This window comes from Lepisma saccharinum, chromosome 8 (genome assembly GCF_977018435.1).
Source record: "Lepisma saccharinum chromosome 8, izLepSacc3.1, whole genome shotgun sequence".
NCBI lineage: Eukaryota > Metazoa > Arthropoda > Insecta > Zygentoma > Lepismatidae > Lepisma > Lepisma saccharinum.
In genome coordinates, this window is record NC_139236.1 from 57,709,389 (window position 1) to 57,729,808 (window position 20,420).

General features: G+C 38.2%; 1 protein-coding gene across 1 annotated transcript in view; it reads right to left on the minus strand.

Moving 5' to 3' along the window:
* LOC145991798 (clarin-2-like) overlaps positions 1–17,095 on the minus strand; it is a 137,785-nt gene extending 120,690 nt beyond the window's left edge. Inside the window, exon 1 of the mRNA XM_083127848.1 lies at positions 16,582–17,095. Within this exon, the coding sequence (XP_082983974.1) occupies positions 16,582–16,801 (220 nt within the window). The 5' untranslated portion in view covers positions 16,802–17,095. The remainder of the gene's footprint in view (positions 1–16,581) is intronic.
* Between the last annotated feature and the right edge of the window lie 3,325 nt (positions 17,096–20,420).

Sequence of the window (20,420 nt, forward strand, 5' to 3'; positions counted from 1 at the left end):
TTGAATTCTTGAAGCTCTTATCGGGTCAAATAAAGTGCACGAACATGGCGATGGACAATTTGCACGATAATACTCATGGATCCCACTGTACTCTTCCATGCGTCGTGTAAGCAGTTTATACTGGCAAAGAAGTCAACAAGAGGCTGGCAGTACTTGATGGTTTTAGGTGGTTGTCTTAGCTTGGGGGATACTTCAAGAACATTTTCTTAACCGGGGCATAGGATCTTTCGCGTTTCCCCCTCCTCCCACTTCGAGCACTTGGTGGTAAGATCTTTGTGTCCAAATTTAATCCTGATTACAAAAGCTTTGGTGGGCGAATTATTGTCAGTTTGACTAGACCATGAATGAAAGAACACAAGGGATGCTTCTTTTATTTACGGTTCAGTATTTTACGCATCCAGGACAGCACAAGCGCTGTGGTTGCATATCTTACCACTGCGACTCTATATTCTATACTTGAGATTTGCTCCGTTCCAATGTTCCGGCAACACTTTTGCGAAATTTACCACCTGCTTCTTGAAAGCATGCACTTCCCTGGTGATTGTCTTTGTCTATATATTGTTTACTAAAAAGTATTAGTGCATTTAGCGTACTACTAGTACACTAAAGTCTAGAACGAGATGAGGTTCTCAGACAGCGAGTCCAGTTTTCGTCTCGATTTCAAGGTGCTTGTCGGTATCCCGTGCCTTCAGAATTCTCTGTGGTGAACATATCTTGAATAACATGCACTATATTGTATTTTTTTGTTCTATTTTTCGTCGCTTTTCTGCCTCTTTAGGCTAATTGCGACGATGAAGCGACCATTAAGACATAATGGACATTCACAAAGAAACAGGAAATGTGACAGAGAGAACCAGAGAGTGAGTGAGAGAAAGAGAGAGAGACTGACTGGAAAAGAGATGAGAAAGACATAGAAGTATAAAGTCAGGATTAGAGAAAATGCGATAGTGAGAGAGGAGAGGGGAGAGATAATGTCTCTCTTCTCCCTCTTTCTCTTTTCTCTGTGTCTCCCTCTCTTTCTCTCTGTATCTCTATTTCTCTCTCTCTCTCTCTTTCTTTCTTTCTTTGAGAAAGAGAGAGAGTAATAATCGAGTATGTCTTTTCATTTCTTGCCTCATTCTCCTCGGTAATAATACAGTCGAATGTGAACAAGTATCCAAAACAATTGCTTAAGACCCATTCACATGCACCAACAAGAAAATAATTCACAACAATTGCGCAAGACTTACAACATAACCACAGTCACTTCGAGAATACATTACATCTACCTGAATAAGGTATTCCATAGTATACATAACAAATCATCTCCATTGCAGCATAGGATTAAGCTCCGCTCTGAGTTCAGTACCCGAAACAAGAGATCGTCCTTACATAGAGACCTAGTAAACCCAAACCCAAAAAAAGCAGATTTGGTCAGAAGTCTTTCTCGTACTTAGCAGCGGTAACCTGGAATTCACTCCCGACGAAGGTCAAACTCAGTACCAGCAAAGCGTAGTTCTGTCATCTTCTACGTTCACATGCCAAAAAATTCTAACTCCAGTAATATTATTTTCAGTGCTTACCCCCCCCCCCCCATTCCCACCACACACATATGTTTTAAAAATGTCAACCCTCTACTTCGAACAGTAATTCCATACACACTCATATCCAAACCCACACACGCTTACACTTTCCTTTCTTCTAAATGTGTATAACTTATAGTAACTCTCAAACTTGCTTTATTTCATTGCTCTATAGAGCACATTATATACTCATGTAAATTCATCACATTTTCCTTAGATGTAGCTTTTGTATCAAGTCGTTATTTGTATTAATATTGTTCAAAATGAAATGTTGTATGGCTTAATTGTAACTCTATTCAGTTAGTAATAAATAAATAAATATTAGAGAAAATTTGGATGATCTTGAAAGTATGTGTCTGTATTTGGAAACTGGGACATCTATTCGTTCCTAAAAATTTTCTTCGGGACTCCGGAAGATTTCGAGGACATATAGCAGTCTTTCTTTTCCAAAACTGAAAACATACATATTGGCATATTCGGAAGAAAAAAATCGTTTGTATAGTAGCGAATGGATGACATTAAATTAAATTGAAACAAGGGAGAACGCTAATATTTACATTCAATATTCACTAATATTTCCACAAAGGGTTCACCCTTTTAAGTTTCCGTATCCTTGAACATTATCTCAACAGTTTGAATCCCATTTTAAACTGTAGGTCCACAGGTCCAGTTCTAGATATTCGGCAAAAACAACACGTGAGGAAAAAGATCCAGCCGACCTTTTTATATGAAGCATGTCATTAGGTACACTTCTTGCAGGTAGTAAGTCTGGTAACGATTCTTTGTGCGCCGTAACAATCCCCGGCAACAATTCGCCCATTGTTGACTTTCTTCCAAGGGTGGAGGTGAATCTCCTCCGATGAACTGGCTTTGAAGAGTTCCTCGTTTCATTCTTTCTGTGTCTGGTTAACAACTGTGAAAGTTGGAGCTGCGGTCACGGTTGTTGACTCTCTGTTGCTCCTCGCATTGTCTTGCGGAGAACACGAGGAAGAAAAGAGTTGGGGATTTCTCCTCCTCTCCACATTGGTGATGATACCACCCCCGCCCCCGCACGGTCCGACATCGCGAAGACTCCAAAAAATATATACTTTTCTTTCTCGCGACCTAACGCGAGGCGATGGAACCGTAGAAATGAGCGCAGAACACATTTCCCACCTGATATCATTTGTCGTGTGTTTTTTTTTTCAATTTATCGACAATACTAGGGGTGAAAGTTACAAGAAAAACTTGTATCATTGCCTTTTGTTGAGTCCATGACAACTGTCAATCAAGACTGGGGAAAGAAAGGTCCCAAGACATACAAGGATACAGTGAAAGCGTGTTTTCTTCCAGGTTCATGCTTAGTGATGGAGGAGGTGTGGGGATTCAGAAGCGTGCCAAGAAAAATTATCATAAATGATATATTTATTACATGAGAGAGAGAGAGAGAGAGAGAGAGAGAGAGGCATATTATTGTCATTCTTATTTCAGCACACAGACAATCTCTTCAATTCGTATGCACGTGTAATAAGTGTGTGTAGTGTGTATGATTGATTTCGCATTTCTGGAATCAAAACTGCCATTCATTGTATTTTCTGAACACTGTAGCCTATACAAACAGGACACAATTAAGATTGTTATGTTCATAATCTCACCCTAAATTAGACATTATCTATATTTTTGTTTAACATTGCTTAATATAAAATACTGTTTCAATTTCACTATCGTATGTTTATCATTGTGTCTCTTATATGTGCAACTTATTACTCAATATCTCTATTACACTACAACTATTTACATGTATATAAGCTGATTACCTCTGTATAACTTGTATACAAATATTACATAAACTCTATCAAACCAAGCAATACATGAAATCAGTCATGTTTATAAGTATGTTGTAGATTGAAATGTCATATTTCTCACTTGATGTAATATTATTTTTGTATCTTGTGTTACTTTCTTGTTTACTCTGTGAACACTGTAATTGTGCATGTGCCTGTGTGTTCGAAATAAATAAATAAATTTCCAAGATATTTCCTACACTATAGTAAAAAAAGCTCAACCTTTCGAAATATCCCTACCGCTCAGGATTCCGTAAACTGGGAAAAGATTCCTTAAAATAGGGATAGGGATAGGAATAGGAAAATATTTCCAAGATCCTGGTACCGGAATTTTGGGGTCTCACATACCCTTAGTGAAAAAGTGTGAAGGCATTGACTCCTTCACTCATAAATCACCTCGTGTATTTAAGCTATATCGTTAACACTTGAATGGGTTTAAAGTTTACGAAAGCTGTCATCACACCACAGTGAATGCAGCTCTTTACAAGACAGGCAGAAAATTGAGAACTTTCCGATTTGTAAATATTACGATCTAAAGGAAGTGGAAATGAAAGTTAATTGTACAAGCTTTATGTTATGTTAGTATGTATTATTATTTCGGAGGTATGTCGGTGGAATTGAATACCAAACTAAATTTGCCTTTACAATCCCTGAAGATATGTTTACACCTTTCTTAAGACTGAACATTTCAGATAAACCTTCGATTCTTTGAAAGCCATAAGTTATTGAACATACGTATATAGACAATTATAATTTACTATTAATCTGTAATTGTACCAGTAGATTCAATGAGCAGGGCTATCATTACAAGCCTGATAGACCTGCGATCTCACATTTGCCAAGATGACTGGGGGGAAAAGTTGAAAAAAAAGAGCATTCAACGAGTGTGAAATGAAAAATTTAAATCAACATTATTGGTTTTTTCATTCAATCATTTCTCGGACTTGATCACAAGAAAGGATTAAGAGTGTTCAGTTATATCCATGGCTTTGGTAAGAGAACAGAAATTTACCCGGAGAAGAGAGTACAAGGCATTTTTTATCATAAAACGCTGCTGCCGCTCCTCAAACAATACCTGCATTTGAAATTTTATCATCCTTGCGACAAATCTGTGCCAATGTTACTAAAAGCCGGAGTACTTAACTATCAGTCCCTCATGATAACCAAAGCAATGTTGTACGTACATGTATTGTCTTTAAAATAAATTTGCCTGTGTGCTTTACAGAGGGGCCGCAACTACCATTCCTTCCTCCTTCCGAACACTCATGTTTGAATGCAGTAAAAGAAAATACGAAAGGCGGTTCAATTTTAGTCAGTGGGAGTAGAATTTTTCAAATTTGTGCAGTAATAATTACGCTCTAGAATATTGATGCTACGTAATGATGATAGTGGACACTATTTCCCTTTGCACTTCAACAAATCGAATGATTATGTAGCTAATTATATATTTCCGACTGTTTACACATGAGAAAGCTTAGTAATTAAAAGACGCAATGTTTAAATTCACAGTTATTATTTCATTAAAACTGTAATCTTGAATTCCAATGCTTGTTATATCAACCTTTGTCACTGGATTGTGTAATAGTAAAGAGCTCGTTTATCTATGTCTTGATCCACTTGTAAGGTAAGGACCATAATGAACTACATAGTAGAAAAGTTTGCGAAAATTGGTCTCGTTAGCAATGTTCAATCGGAGTAATTTCAACATAAAATACAAGTAAAATATCAGGTGTTTCCAGACATTTTCCCAAATATAAGAACATGACGTAGTACGGTGTGCACGTACGTTTCGTCTAATTAGATACTTCATTAAGCATCTGATAAATTGCCACAAAAATTTAGTACCGTTTTCAGATCCACTTTATGTACAGCCTAGGCCAATTTAAAGTCGCCGACTTTAGGGGACAAAACCATTTCTGGCGTCCCCCTAAAATTCCTCAAGAGGAGCAGATGATATACAATAATGTTCATGTTTATCTTGCCCTCCCCCTACACACCCACACACACACAAATTTATTTGAAATTGGCGCTCTTGGTACAAGACGAGGTTCAAGAATTGAAACGCCATTATTTCAAAGTACATAGGATGTAATAGAAAAAATAATGAATATTGCGATGGACATATTTTTGGCAACATGAATCTAGGAAATGTACTGTCGTCGGGAATCAACCACAGGACCATCTGATTTTCCACTACACACGCAAAATGAATTTATTTAGTTCTTGTATATTGGTAGATCCTTTGATATCTTTCATTACTAAAAAAAACTATTATAACATCAAAATTATCCTTTTTTGAAAAAAAATGCGTTTCGTTTTTTAAGGTAATGGGGGACTGAGGATTAGAGTTATTGAAATTAACAATTTAGTGCTACTTTTGTTAACCTCCTCGAACCTGAGAACCACTGTAATGACAATGAATATTTCTTTACAATTTCACAAATTTAACAGTTATTTAGGAAAATAGTCCTGGGCGCTATTGTTATGGGATAGAAAACTTTTTATTCTGCCCCACCCCAAAAGTTAAGCCCCAAGTTAGATTGTGCCCCCTTCCCCCCAAAGTTATGTACCAAGTTACGCCCATACATAAAACAGATGAGAAACGAACATAAGCATCCTTGTCGAGGCTGGTATAGCGCTCGAACACCGATGTGACTGTTCATATTGGATGTTGCATAGTGCTAGTGAATTTAGTATTCGCTGTCCTACTTCTAGGGAAAGCGATGGCTAGACGAAATAGATAACAGAAGAAGCAATAGCACTCATGTTCTTAGGAGAATCTTCCAAGAACGACGACCACCGAAGAAGCGAGCTTATTATTACGCTCATTAACACCTTAATTTCCCATGCCTAAGGGAATATTTGACCGATAAATACCCTAAAACTTTCACGACCCCTCGAAACCGATATCCACGGCCTTTACTGTTTTAAAATTTTGATGCACACAAGCATGATACCGGTTGCTCTCTCTTAAATTTCCCTCACGACACTAACCCATATTAGGAAGAAGCTTGTTTCAAATATTGGTTCACTTCTTAAGTAGCGAATGTGCCTAGGCAGCTCGTGGAGTGGCGATTGATGCCAAGCAGGAAGCGAGAGGCCTCTTCACGACAAGCGTTGTAATTGCCAGGTAGCGGCAGAAGATGGTGTTTTGGCAGAGACTGACAAAACGGATTGGGCCTACACTGGGTCACGTCAGCCGTCAGAGTCTTTAGCTAGGGGGCATCGACATTCCTTAAGTTCAAATTGGTAGCTGTATTATCTCCAATGGCTGGAATAAATATTTGCGAATGTGACAACTTCGACTTTTTTTGTGTTTTAGTTTGATTTTCGTTTTTCGGTATGGGAACATTTTCTAAGAGGGCTTTGTAATACCGACATATGTGAATCGAAATGGGTTCCGTACTAAAACTAAAAAGTTCCGTACTAAAACTAAACTCATGGCGCAGTATCCTTTTGGGGGCTGGCTAAAACCTTTTATAGCCATTCACCGGCTCCCGTGGCGGAGTGGTTACTCACAGAGCGCTAGGACGCCAATTGTCCCGGAATCGAATCCCAGCCTAAGCATGGGTGTTCTTTGTGACTGTCCATTCATCATTTCGTCATATCATCACTTATCCTCATCTTCGCGATTAGCCAAAAGTGGCAGAAATGCGAAGTAAAAGACACCAAATCAATCAATCAATCAATCCAATAGCCATTCGGCTCTAGGTAAAAACAATAATCCCAACTTTGTAGGGCAATAAAAGAGAGAGGTTGTTGATTTTCGTTACTTAGCGTTGCTTTTCTTCCACTTATGGCTAATCGCGACGATGATGATGAGTGATGAAATTGACGAATGGGCACTAATAAGGAACGCACATGGCCAGGCCGGGGTTCCAACGCAGAACCCCTTGCGTCATATGATAACCACTCCGCCACGGAGGTCGGCGAAAGAAAAAAGTTAAATCTCTCCGCTGTACATTGCCCGGTGTCGAGAAGGCACATAGGGGATGTCGAGGCAAAAATTCATTTTTGCCCAAAATGGAGGTGATGTGCTCCGGCTGCCTTAACCCTCCCCCCCCCTCCGCTTCGAGCTCTCAATGGATAGAGGCTGGATGAATCTCAGAGCCGTTTATGTGGGAAATTAAGGTGAATTTCCCCACCCGAGATCACCCAACATAGGAATCGAACCTAGTTCTCCTGCATGAAAGTCAGATGCCCATCCGACAAGAGCACCGCGACCTCTTATGAAGTAGAATGCATAAGTATTGTCAAAGAAAAATGTACATCCATATATTCATTAATTTGTATCTGACATATTGTGATATATGATATTCACAAGTACATCGAGAACCTTGTTTTCATATTTATTTTGAAGGAATGGTCTTTTTTGTGTTTTCATAGGGCTCAGCCGATACCACTTTCAAACCGATACCGATGCCGATACTCTTACTGATACCCACCGATACCAATACTTGAAAATTGTAATAATAAAAATTTCTTCAAAATATTGATCAATATTGGTGTGTACATTTTGTTCTCCAATTATATGCATGAATTTACCAAGAAATTTACTTTAGAATATTCAAGAATTCCATCAGAATATTAAAATAGATATTATGTAATCACAAAATATGTTTTTCGTGCAAAATTAGTGCAAAATTAAAAGGAAGTTTTAATTTTGCATAATTTCCAGGATAATTAGACTCCGCGAAAGCGTAAAAGATCAAAATGCCGGAATGTATCGGCTAGTATCGGTAGCAGAATTCCAACCGATAGTTTCCGATACCGATACCACTGGTATCGGCTCAGCCCTAGTTTTTTTTATCATATCTTCTAGCCAAATTTAACCAACACGCAACATAATCACGATTGTTACACAAGTAATCTGATAACTGTTTGTTATGTCAGGCTTAAAACTTGCAGTCTCACTAGAATTCGTAATTGTTCGTTGTCTTCAGTTCACTTGGTCTGATGCCACATGATATCATTTTAATGAAGACTTCCTCTTCCTTGTAGTTCTTTATTCATTTGTTAGGACGTTCTGAAACTCCCATTTAAAAGAAATAATGAAGAAAAAGGTCACCACAGAACAGGCAGTGGACAAGATTATCCAGAATGTATTTCAGCCAGTTTCCTTTTTAAAATATTTGTCAGTGTGATAACTCGACTGACTTATTGCCATTGACTTGTTTTTCCGTGACAAATTACTTCATTCAAATTTCCCAGCCTACATGACGGTGAGTGGATAACAGGTGAGTCAATATTGAATATTGTGAAAGCATTGGATCACGAAAAGAGACGTCACATGATGTGCGAGAGTTGTTGGAAAGGCATTTCCGTACAATTACATGTATATCTTATTATAATTTCCCACATATAGAGTGACTATGTTTCAAATATCCTTCAAAATCAGACAATTCAAAAGGTACTACAAACTTCGCGCTTTTTCTTCGTTCGTGAAATACTTACAAATTACGTCACAACAGGAAGATTACGAATAGGCTACACAAATTGCCTGATTGGTTCTCTTTATATGTATCCAACCGAGACTCCGTGAATTGCACTCATTCTGATCCGATTCTTTCTTCGATTGCTTCATTGGCAAAAGAAGATTTAGAAAACGGAGGGTTCAAACAACTTCACTGATTGGGAAGAACAACACCTGACATGGATAGCATAGCTAATTACCTCCCGTAACTTTAGTGGATCAGCTCAAGGTGAGTATTGTAAACGTCTCTTCTTTTGTTTCTAACATGGAGATGGAAGTCTCTTGCACGCCATCTTCGAGAACCTACTAACGTTCATGTTCGCCAAGAATTTCCTGTTTCAATAACATCTGAAGGTTGTACGAAAGGCAGAGTGTTAAATGTCATTACCTGAAGGACATACGTATACATTACTAATTCATGATATTACACCACTATTGTGGTGTTCGAAGTAAAAATTATTTCATCTTCAACTGAAAACTTTAGTCTTTATTGTTTAAAAAAAGTGTAAAAGGTTTGTTCGCTCCTGAAAAGACATGATTATGATAGTAACTGGTAAGGAAAGGTAGGGTCAGATATAAGGAAGAAAAATATAGTTGTTTTGGCGCTCTTGCAAATGACTGAAATCATGATCTAAGTAGAACGATGAATTCAAAAAGTCGAATCAAAATATTTCTCTGTTAAAATAAAGCCCTTGTACTATTCATTGATCTTATTGAATGATAATACCACAAAGTAAAAACAAAATGAAAATGTAGGTTCACTCTAGCATCTCACACGCAAAAAGAAACACGCAGGCCCGTATGTATGCCAAGCAGGGGTTAATAATAACTAGTAGTTCAGCTTATTTCTTTTAGCGGAATGCTAATATTCATATTCCTCTGTTTATTGTTTATATCAAAATTGCACCTATTTTTGTATTCGTCGTCATTTTGAGATTGAGCGGGGCAGGCCTTCTAGCACGTAAACATATGATAGTGATGTGGTCAGGAATTTCATATGACTGTAAAAGGAGGGGGTGTTATTAATAAGGATCTTAACTTTTAACATTCGCGGTAACACCGAAAACGTTTATTGTTACCAGATTATATATTATATATTATTGATTAATGATTCTAAATGAATAAAGGGGGCATAATAAACGCACTTTTAAAGTAAGTCGCGAAACAACACGAATTTGATTTTTATACGGTTGTTAGTGTTTCTCGCGAAAATCGACACATCACGCTCTTTTCTGACTTTCTAGATCGGAATCTGCTACTTCTTATTTCGAACTAGCTCCCATGTTGTCCTCATGATTCTGGGTCAGCACCTGAAAGATCTCGCACCGAAATCGAGAGCGCTAACCTTTTGGTTAGTGGGAGCTCTGGTTTATAAAAGGTATCATATATCTCGTATAACAGTAATACATCAGGTTTTAAGTAGAATAAAGGTGTTTGTGACAGTCCTTTTCATTAACCCAGTTTTTTAAAGTCCAGGGCATTTTATATGTTCGATTAATCTGGGAATTCTGCCACTCAAATTCTGCAGCGAGAAAAAGAGCCTATTATGTGCCTCATCACCAAAGCTCCTGCGGCTTGCGCGTGTTTTTTTCTTTCTGAGTGCCCTTTCAGCAACATTATTTACTCATCAGTCATCTTCATCATCGCGATTAGCCAAAAATGAAAAAAAAGTACGACTATAAATTGAATTTGTCTGAAGAATTTTGGTTATAGGCTTCCCCAGTGGCGTCGCTAGGCCATCTGCTTTGGGGGGCTGCAACCAGATACATGACTTACTACTATTGTAAATATTTTTAATGTTTGAAAATAGCAAAGTGATTAATAATATAATAATATATAACAAACATAAGGAATTAAAACTAACATAGACTTACTGCATTAATTTTTATGAAAACAGATGGATATTCTTGTTCTGTTTTTCTAATGCTGGTGAACTATGTCTTTATGTATCAGCTGTACTCTGCGGTTCGAATTTCTTGCAAATTTATCAATAACACAATCCACACCCAAATCATGACACTCTTCCTTTTCTATGGCCAGTATTCAAAGTGATGAAAGTCTGTCTTGGCCCATACTATTACGCAAAAATGTCTTGATTCTCTTCAAACAGCTAAATCTCCTCTCACACGATGCTGATGTTACAGGAATTGTCACTGCAATTTGCAACATTCTGCATAAGTTCGGAAACATGTATTTTGGAATGGCGTTCATTAAATGTACTATGGATGTGATGGTGTATATGTCAAGTTCTTTAGGTAATTTTTTGCAACTATGATTTCAGCGATCGGCACTTGTAATTGAAAATAGTCCCAAAAACCACTGAAGAATTGAGGGTTCAAAAACAAGTCAAAATTTGTTGTAAGTAGAGAAGGTGACATATGCTGAATTCCAACCAGAACACTGGAAGTTGCTTTATATTTGAAACGACTTTCCAGCTCATTTATCATTCGATCAATGATAGTGCAAAAAAGTCCGCAGAATGCAGGTTTATCGGTATCAGTTTTGTGCCCCAGGGTTTCATTTACAACGTGGTCTTTCAGTGATGATGGTAATGTGTGAACACGTTTGTGAACGTTTGAATAATATTCAACACTTGTTTCATTGAGAGTTACCTTCTGTTTCGCAAATGACTCTGCCTCTTTGTATACAGAGTTAAAATATTCTTCATTTCGCATACCGCGTAAAGTGTCAAGCACTGCATTAACACATGCAATTGCCTCCGCAATATCAAGGCTTGGTGACTGCAACTTGTTATTGAGAATTTCTGTTATGGACAGAAGCTCAATGAAAATAAACAGAGACGTCATGGTTGAGAATTTTATCAAAAATTCATAAAGGCCTAGGGCTGTACATTTATCTGCTGAATCTGATGGTTTCCTCAGATATTTCAAAAGAGCATCATAAGTTTTTCTCATCGCAAGTAGAGACCTTATTTGGCAAACCCATCTAGTGCTACGTAGATTTTCGATTCAGCTAGTTGAAGCAGGTACCTTATCTTCATCGAGACAATCTGTGGCTGTGCTGCATTCGATTAAAGCTTCCGATTTCAGGCGCTTACTTCGAATAATAAATTTGTCCATTGTTGTACGAACAACAGTAAATGTCACAAAAAGCTTTGATAACAAACACACAATATCACAAACTCCGTAACACAAAACACACCACTACCGTTTCCTCGCGTAGCAATCGTTGTGAAAATAGAACAAATGACGGCGGTCGTTTGCACTGTTCCAAGCTAAAGACATGACGTGTCAGATGTAAGATCGTCACAACGAAACGATTCTTTCCCAGAATATGTATCTAGAGGTATGTTCCTGCACTAGGGAACAAATGAAATATTTTTTTTGCCTCCAGAGCGAAATAAGTTGCCTCTTATGGAAACAAGTGTGCTGAATTCAAAAATAACAAAAAAAATGCTCTAACACGCAAGATTTTATTTTTACAGGTAGATTTTAGTATACATGGAAATATGCGTAACAAATGTACAGAGCCATGAATTGTACATCATGTAAGTACATGTAAATAATATAAAGTATCATTTTATAAGGAAATTAGTAATCAACCACTAGTCAGAAGTAATTAGCTTGCTTCAGATAAATAAATTTGAACAATACAAAAGCGTATGTTTACTTGAGAATAGTTAAACAATGTCTACCTTTCAATGAACGTCCCTTATATTCAGTGCTACTTTCTCGTTTCGTATTCCAACAGTAATCCCCTAACATGGCTGGGTCCCATCGTCCTTGGTAACGACGTTCAATGTCAAAAATGTCCTGATGGAACCTTTCCCCCTGTTTATCACTTACATCACCTAAATTCTGTAGAAAATATTCAAGATGAGAATGTAGAAGATGAATTTTTAAAGACATTCGGCAACCCATTTCTTTGTAACACCTCAGTAGCTCTGAAACTAGAAATTCATAGTTCTCTTCTTTTTTGTTTCCCAGGAATCCATTCACCACAGCTTTGAAGAAACTCCAAGCTGCCAGCTCAACATCTTGGAGCTTTGATTAAAAAAAATTGTCTTTCAGGAGTTTTCTAATTTGTGGTCCCACAAAAGTACTTTCCTTCAATTTTGCTTGTTGTCAGGTTCGAGAAAAGGTCTTGGAGGTAACGAAATCCACTGCCATCTTTATTCAAGGCTTTCACGATGTTCTTCATCAATCCTAATTTAATATGTAGTGGTGGGAGAAGAATCTTCTTTGGATCAACAAGCGCCACATATTCCACATTTTTTCTCCAATTTGGTATTCATCCCTCATTCCCCAATCTTTAACTACAAAATGACGACTTGTGTCGCGACTGTCCCACAGGCACAAAAAGCAGCAATGTTTCGTAAAACTTCCCTGTAATCCTGTGAGCAATGCAATAACCTTGAGATCAGCACAGATTTCCCATTCATATTTATTATAATTTAAAGCTGCTAACAAAGCAGACATTCTTTCGTATGTTTCCTTCGTATTTAGAGCATGGAATAAAGGAATTGATGGTAAAACATTGCCATTATACAGCAATACAGCTTTCATACTTAATTTTGATGAGTCTATGAACAGTCTCCAATCGGATACTGAATGTCGAACACCGAACTCATTCATTAAGGAAACAATATCTACACAGAAGCACATATTTTCTCTCATTGTGAAATACTTGGAAAACTGTTCGTGACGGTTTCGATAAATGGAAATTTTTGTGTTTTTCGCAAGGAGTGTCCACTGCTGAAGCCTTGAACCAAGAATCTCTGCTTCTTTTTTTCCCAAATTTAAATCGCGTATAAGATCACTTAGCCCATCATGCATCTTGTTCGTCACAATGGTATTCTTCGTCGATTGATGTTGACGGCTCGTCTGCGGTATCTTCATCTGGTTCTTGCACAACCTATGCGCGTGTTGGGGGGGGGGGGGGTGGAACTGGTAGTTCATCGCTGTGGTGTACCGGTCTCTTACATATAAATTTACATAACAACTTTTCGAATGAAGTAATTCTTTCCCTTTCTTTTCCAGGTAAACATCTAGCCTTATTTTCCAATGTGCGTATACCTTACCTTAAATTTTATTTTATTAAAAATTGACATTATGAAAAAATTTTACGTGTAGGAGAATTTTGAGGATTAGTTCCACTTACTACACTACAAAACACATTAGAAACAGTCATTACTTTCACGGAGGCAAAAATCATGTTCCCTAGTGTAATTGTTCAAATATGTTTTCTCGAAATACTGTATGTAATAATAGCTAAAAATTGGGGGGGCTTATCGAGGGATTGGGGGGCTGAAGCCCCCCCTCCCAAAAGGGCCTAGCGACGCCACTGGGCTTCCCAATTGTGTTCCCTTCTTTCTACGGCGGGGTCTGTTCCCTGTGTTTGAATAAGTTAAAGCTTTACATGACCCCACAACTAAATTAGTCATTAAGACGACATGATGATAGGGAGAAAAAGCTCATGGCTGCTGCTAATTAGGTGAACCATGGCATTCTCAAGGGGACGACCCCCCCCCCCCCCCCAACACACACTTTCAATTAACCATGAATTCCTTCATTAGCAGCAACAGGGTTTGCGAAAAAGGGTAAGATGTGAACGATGGTGGAGGAAGGTATATTTCCTTTAGAAAGGAGATATTGGAGGAGAGAGGGTGCTGGGGTGGGCAGAACTTTTGAAAGTTGGGATACATTATTACATATTTTAAGTGTTGCAGTGTTTTCATTTTAATGAGCAAACCTCCGGCTGGGAAGTTAGAGACATTTTCAAACTCTCTGGCTACGCCAGTAATGAAGGAAATGGGTTATATCCTATAATACTACTAATTGCTCATATCGGATACACTATTATGAACATTCTACACGAGGAAAATGTGATGGCTACAGCCACAATAAAGAAAATAGTCTTTATTACATCTCTGGCCGGAATTTCGGGGCAAAGGTCAAGCCACGGGCGCCCTGGAAAATACTTTGTTCCAAGTTACAGCTTGCTAGAAATGCAATTCTTTTTGTCTTGAGTCTTTGGGGATATGCAATATCCTGCCTATGGTAATGTATGTTCATTCAAGAGCTCACACGTGAATCTAAAAACAGATTAAATTAAACAGTTTGTAATTAATTACATTTATTTTCTCAAGTTTAATATTCCCTCTGCATCTTTGCTATTTGAGGATCTGAAAAATTATACCAATACAATTAAACTTCTAACGCTTGGATATATTTTCCTTGCGTTAAGTTATATCTTATCGTGATAGTGTGAATCAATTCTTCTGGCTAATATTGATAATCTGTTATGGTTCATCCCTGCAAAGGATGAGGGAGGGAATTCCGTGTCTTGAAGCGGAGTGGTTAGCATTTTGTCCAGTATTAGGTTCAAATCTTTGGCAAGGTATGGTGTGTTTTTGTTGAATCATCCATTTCATTATTCGTCCTCGTATTTGTTGCTTTTCTGCCGGTTAGTCGCGACCATGAATTATGATAGATGAAAAAAAATCTCACAAAGAAATGACCATGCCTAGGCCAGAAATCGAATCTGGTATCTTCGGCGACAAGATCGTGAATCGAGTACTTAACAAAGTGACATAAAATTGCCAAAATCGAAACAGAAGCAAATTGTACTGCATGGTACAGACTAGAGAGTAGGCGTCTTAAGGTTAATACTCCCATTTTAAATAAGGGGGGGGGGGGTTCTGAAGAAGAGTAGAAAGGATAGATGGCGAGGGATATTTTGAAGTGTTTTTAACATTACTGTAACAGAAGTTTATTTTCGGGCAATCAAAGTTGATCGATCCTTATGTACAAATCATTTACGTGTATGTGAAGTGAGAAATTCCAATGACGGCAGTTATAAGTCAAGGCTGTGATTAATTCAAGGAGTAGCCCGGGGAGAAAATCCCCCCCAGAAATTAAAAAGTCCCCCCAAAATGTCAGTAGCCTGACAGAGCATTCGCTAAGAATTTTGGCAACCATGTTCATTTGGCTTTCTTTCATTCACTTTAATTTAACGTAAAACATACTTTTTGTGTTTTTCGTAGTAATAAACACTGATTTAGTCTTCTTTATAAATAAAAGTCTTAATAATGAATAAATTTAAATTATCGTCCGGATTTTTATAACTGCTAAATTGGATGGATCATGATGCGCTTCAAGCTTGTGTGAAGGTGTCAACTGGGGAGGGGGGGTAGAGGAACCCAGAAATTTTCATTGATGATGTCATCACAGATATGTTGTAGAATGCCCAGACGTCTTAGTTTGCTGTAAATGTAAGTAATTGCATGGCATAATATAATTTTATTGATTCTCATGATTTCATTCTTGAAATTATAGCCTACTCGTATTATACATAATTTAATTACATCAGAAGCAAGGGGCAATTTAAAAATATTGGTATTATTTTATTTGTAATGTACTTTGATGCCTATGGCATCCCCCGTGAAGTTTGACAAATCCCCTGGAGGAAAGTGGCAGGATTCAACACTGAGTCAAGGCGGTTCTGGATCCACCAACCCCCGCCAGCAGTGGCGGTAATTGGGTCTAAAAACCGGGGGGGGTAAGGTGCTAAAACAGGGGGGCAAAGACAGTACATTTCCCTTTGTACATAAGATTTAGCATAGTGCGGGGGCAAAAGTGGCGAAAACTGGGGGTCAACTGCCCCCCTCGCTCCTCCTAGCCGCCGCCACTGCACGCCTGTGGATTTAAGGGTTAGATACTACCAATGGCATTACGAACGTTAGTTTAAAAAGAGTACTCACCGTTCATATCGTATGTCCTCCAACCGTACGCGACGTTCAGCTCCTTCCTCCCTTCGAAGAGACCGAAATGAATCTTGCCATCGGATTCTTCGGGGTTCGACGTTCTTTTCGCCCTCGCAACGATCCAAAATTTAGTCCCGAGGGCGGCGACCAGCAGCGCTATGGAGAGGCAACTGCCGAAGAACGTGAGGAAGATCATTCCCCTCTTGAAGAGGTTCATCGCGGATACCACTCACTCACACAGAAACTTTTGCCACAAAACTGAACACTGAAGGGAAAAAACCTTCGCCAGGCGCCGTTTTTTTTTTTTTTTAACTTCTCCTCGGCGTGTGAAACACCCAGCACAAGAACGCTCAACTTCACCACACACCACAGTGAACTTTGCACGCTTTTGTTCTCGAAAGGCGAGAATGGAAGTTCCACCAAAGGAATGCCGAAGGGATGCGGTGCTTTTTCGCTTCGTCAGCAGGGACTGCGTTCGCACTTCATGGCTGCCGTCAGCCTCCGCTTCGGCGAAACTTGCAACTGAAGCAAAAGTCCAAGCCGCCGACCGACCGAGACACAATTTGCGGTTGCTTCAGCCTTTCCCCGCAGGTGTTACGGCAGGTGGCAGCACCTGATGGACTTTTCGCTAGCAAGGCCATTCATTCCCGTATTCCATCCATTAGTAGGTCTGTGAGTCACTTTTTCTCAGGTGCGAAATCCTGGGGACAGGTGGATAATACCCCCCACACCAACAATTTTCTGGGGGGGAGGAATTTCTTTTGTTGTAACATCAAAGATAAGTAAGTGTTTTTTGCTTCAAATATACTATACTAAGAATAATAACGAAAACACGTACTACGAGGATAATGTTTATCTGTGCGTGTTTGTGTTCGTGAGTCAAGTACGCATCCAGGGTATCCCTTATGGCACAATAATTGAGCAACATTGCCTTCTGACGTCAGACGAGGAATGCCTAAGTTGTTAGGTTTAGTTCTCTTAACATAAATAATACATTTACAGTGCATTTATGCTAATAGAACCAAACATAACAGACCTAACATAACAATGTAGGCATTCCTCGTCTGACGTCAGAACGCAAGGTTGCACTAGTGCTGTGCGATAAGAGAGACCCGCGGATCCACTGGGAGGGCGATGGGTGCAATCGTCCCTCCCAAATGCCTACACTAGGTTTGCGTATACATTATATTTAATCTATATGTTGTTTTTATTTCATTGTTATAAAACATTGTAAATATTGTAATAGCGAATTTCAATTTATTATTTGTTTCTAATTTTGTATTGAGGTTTTCTGGCAATAATCTGCATTTCAAATCAAAATTAAATTAGTAAATAACGCCCCTAAAGCTGTATGTATATTTTGACATATTCCTGACTCAACAGGGAGCGACGTGAGAGAAAAGCCCTTGTTCCTTCGTAATGTTTCCCCACTTTTCGTCGTATGTTTATATCTTTAGGTTATCACGACAATGGAAAGAGGTAACAATGACGAAACAATGTAATAAACATTCTTTACTTATACGGAACTCGGACCCTACCCAGTATATTTACTTCGCCCTGTGCACGTTAATCCATATACACCATGGAGTAGTGCTGCAGGAATATCCAGTATTCTTAGCAGCTATGTAAATATTGGTGAAAATTTATTTCCGCGGGAAAATCGCCGCTCCCAAGTGCCATTCCTGGATCCGCCACTGTTGTGAATGTTCCATGCTTTCTCCACCTTCTCTCTCTTTCTCTTTTTATCTTTAAGAAACCGTTAACAAACAGATATACCCCAATGACAATATATGCACAATAAAAGCAAAGCAAGAATTAAATTAATTTTTATTAATAGAAAACAAAAACTAAACGAAAACTTATACATAATAAAACCATTTGAACAATTTTGTAATTTGTAGACATTTTTAACCAGTCTGTAAAGGAATTAGTTTGCTACTTTATAAATATAAAGTAACAAATTAATTCCCTTTTATTTAATAATATATATATATATATATATATATATATATATATATATATATATATATATATATATATATATATATATATATATTTAAATATTTAGTAATTTACTTTTTATACAATAATATAATAAATATATGTGTATAAAATATAATTATTCATATATACATATGTTTGTGTGTGTGGTGTGTGTGTGTGTGTGTGTGTGTGTGTGTGTAAATTAAGATATTCCTTCCCCCACCAGTGTCTTATTATTTCCCACCTTGATTTTTCTTTTCGATTCGGGAACGTAACGTCGAGACATAAATTCAAAGAACAGGACATAGAGAGAGGAGAGAGGGAGAAGCAAAACAAAAACATAAAAAGAAGAAAAAAGCACAAGAAAAATATGTGGGAAACGGGAGGGAGAGTGAATGAGAGAGAAAAAGGAAGCAAGGCGGACCGAGAGAACCAGGAGAAGGGAAATATAGAGATAGAGAAATAAGGAGAAAGAGGCAGAAACAGAAAACGAGAAAAATCCATAGAGAGATAACGAAAATAATCACTTAGCATACTAACAGTGTAGCTGGTGAGGGTGACAATGAGTTCAGAAAGTAATCAAGTATTACGGTAAGAACGTAAATAAAGGAAGGACTACGGATAATTCAGAAGAACGGTATTCACATCCAAATAGTATCGGACAAGGGGGAGGAATGGTAACAAGCCCTGTGTAAAGCACGTGTGGAAATGGCCAGATTGCTTTTTCCTGCCTTTGCTCCGTCTTGAAAGAAGATAATTAAGTCCAGAAGCATAGGCGGAGTTCTGGAGGGGACAGGGGGACCCTGCCCCCCCCCCCCAACTTAAGAAATACTAAAAAAATAACACATGATTAAGTTCAATTACTACATTTTTGTTATGAAGCCATACCGCAAATCTTGACGTTTGGCATGATGGCATGTGCGGTAATTGCGCCGCAAAAGCGGGTCTTACACAATTTGATTGATGTGTACAGTTTAAAGAAAGAAAAACGTAACATGGCTTTGTGTTGAGTCAACAGTTACTGCTGAGGCATCCAAAGACCTTTTCAATTTAATTTTTCTAAAATTTCTGAAGCTTACTATTGTACCGTAACTCTTTTAAAGTAATACGAGTATTGTATCAATAAAAAATTAATGAAATGCAAAATGCAATAATTGTATTGTTTTGCTTCTTTTAAAACTGACAACCAATATACTAATTAATATTTGTTTACTTAAGCGAGGAAGTTTAACATTTTCAAATCTAAAAGGCCTAAAAGTAAGTGTTTTTAAGTTTTTTTTTTTTTTAATTTCCAGGGGAAGGTCTCCGGACCCCTTATAAGATAGGGGATATTCAACAACCCTCAGGTACATCATATGCTTCTCCCAGAGTCTGCCCCCCCCCCCCAAAGCAAAAGCTCAAACTCCATCTTGATGAAATAAACAATTTTATGCACATTTCTAAATCGATTTTTCTTCTGTAAAACATTCTGTAAATTTTCTGGGCTTCTGGCTTCGTATTTAGTCTAGAATATATGCTCCTGCTCTGTGAAATGAAAAAAAAATATAATTCAATTTTATATCATCACGGGACGCGCACAGGTTCGAGTCTCCTGGGAAGAGGCGTAACAAATTTTCTGCTGAGATTTCGACCTGTGTACGGTTTGGTTTGGTTTGGTTTGATTTGGTCGGGACTGGACCTACGGTTTAAAGTGGGATCCGAACCACTGTGCCATGTGCCTCCACCGGGTATCGAACCCGGGACTCCTTGATTACAAGGCGACGACGTTACCACTGCGCCATCGGGGAAGTCCGGCCTGTGTATGGGACCGGTGGCAACCCACCATTGTGAGGAAATTGGGAAGCTACGGATGA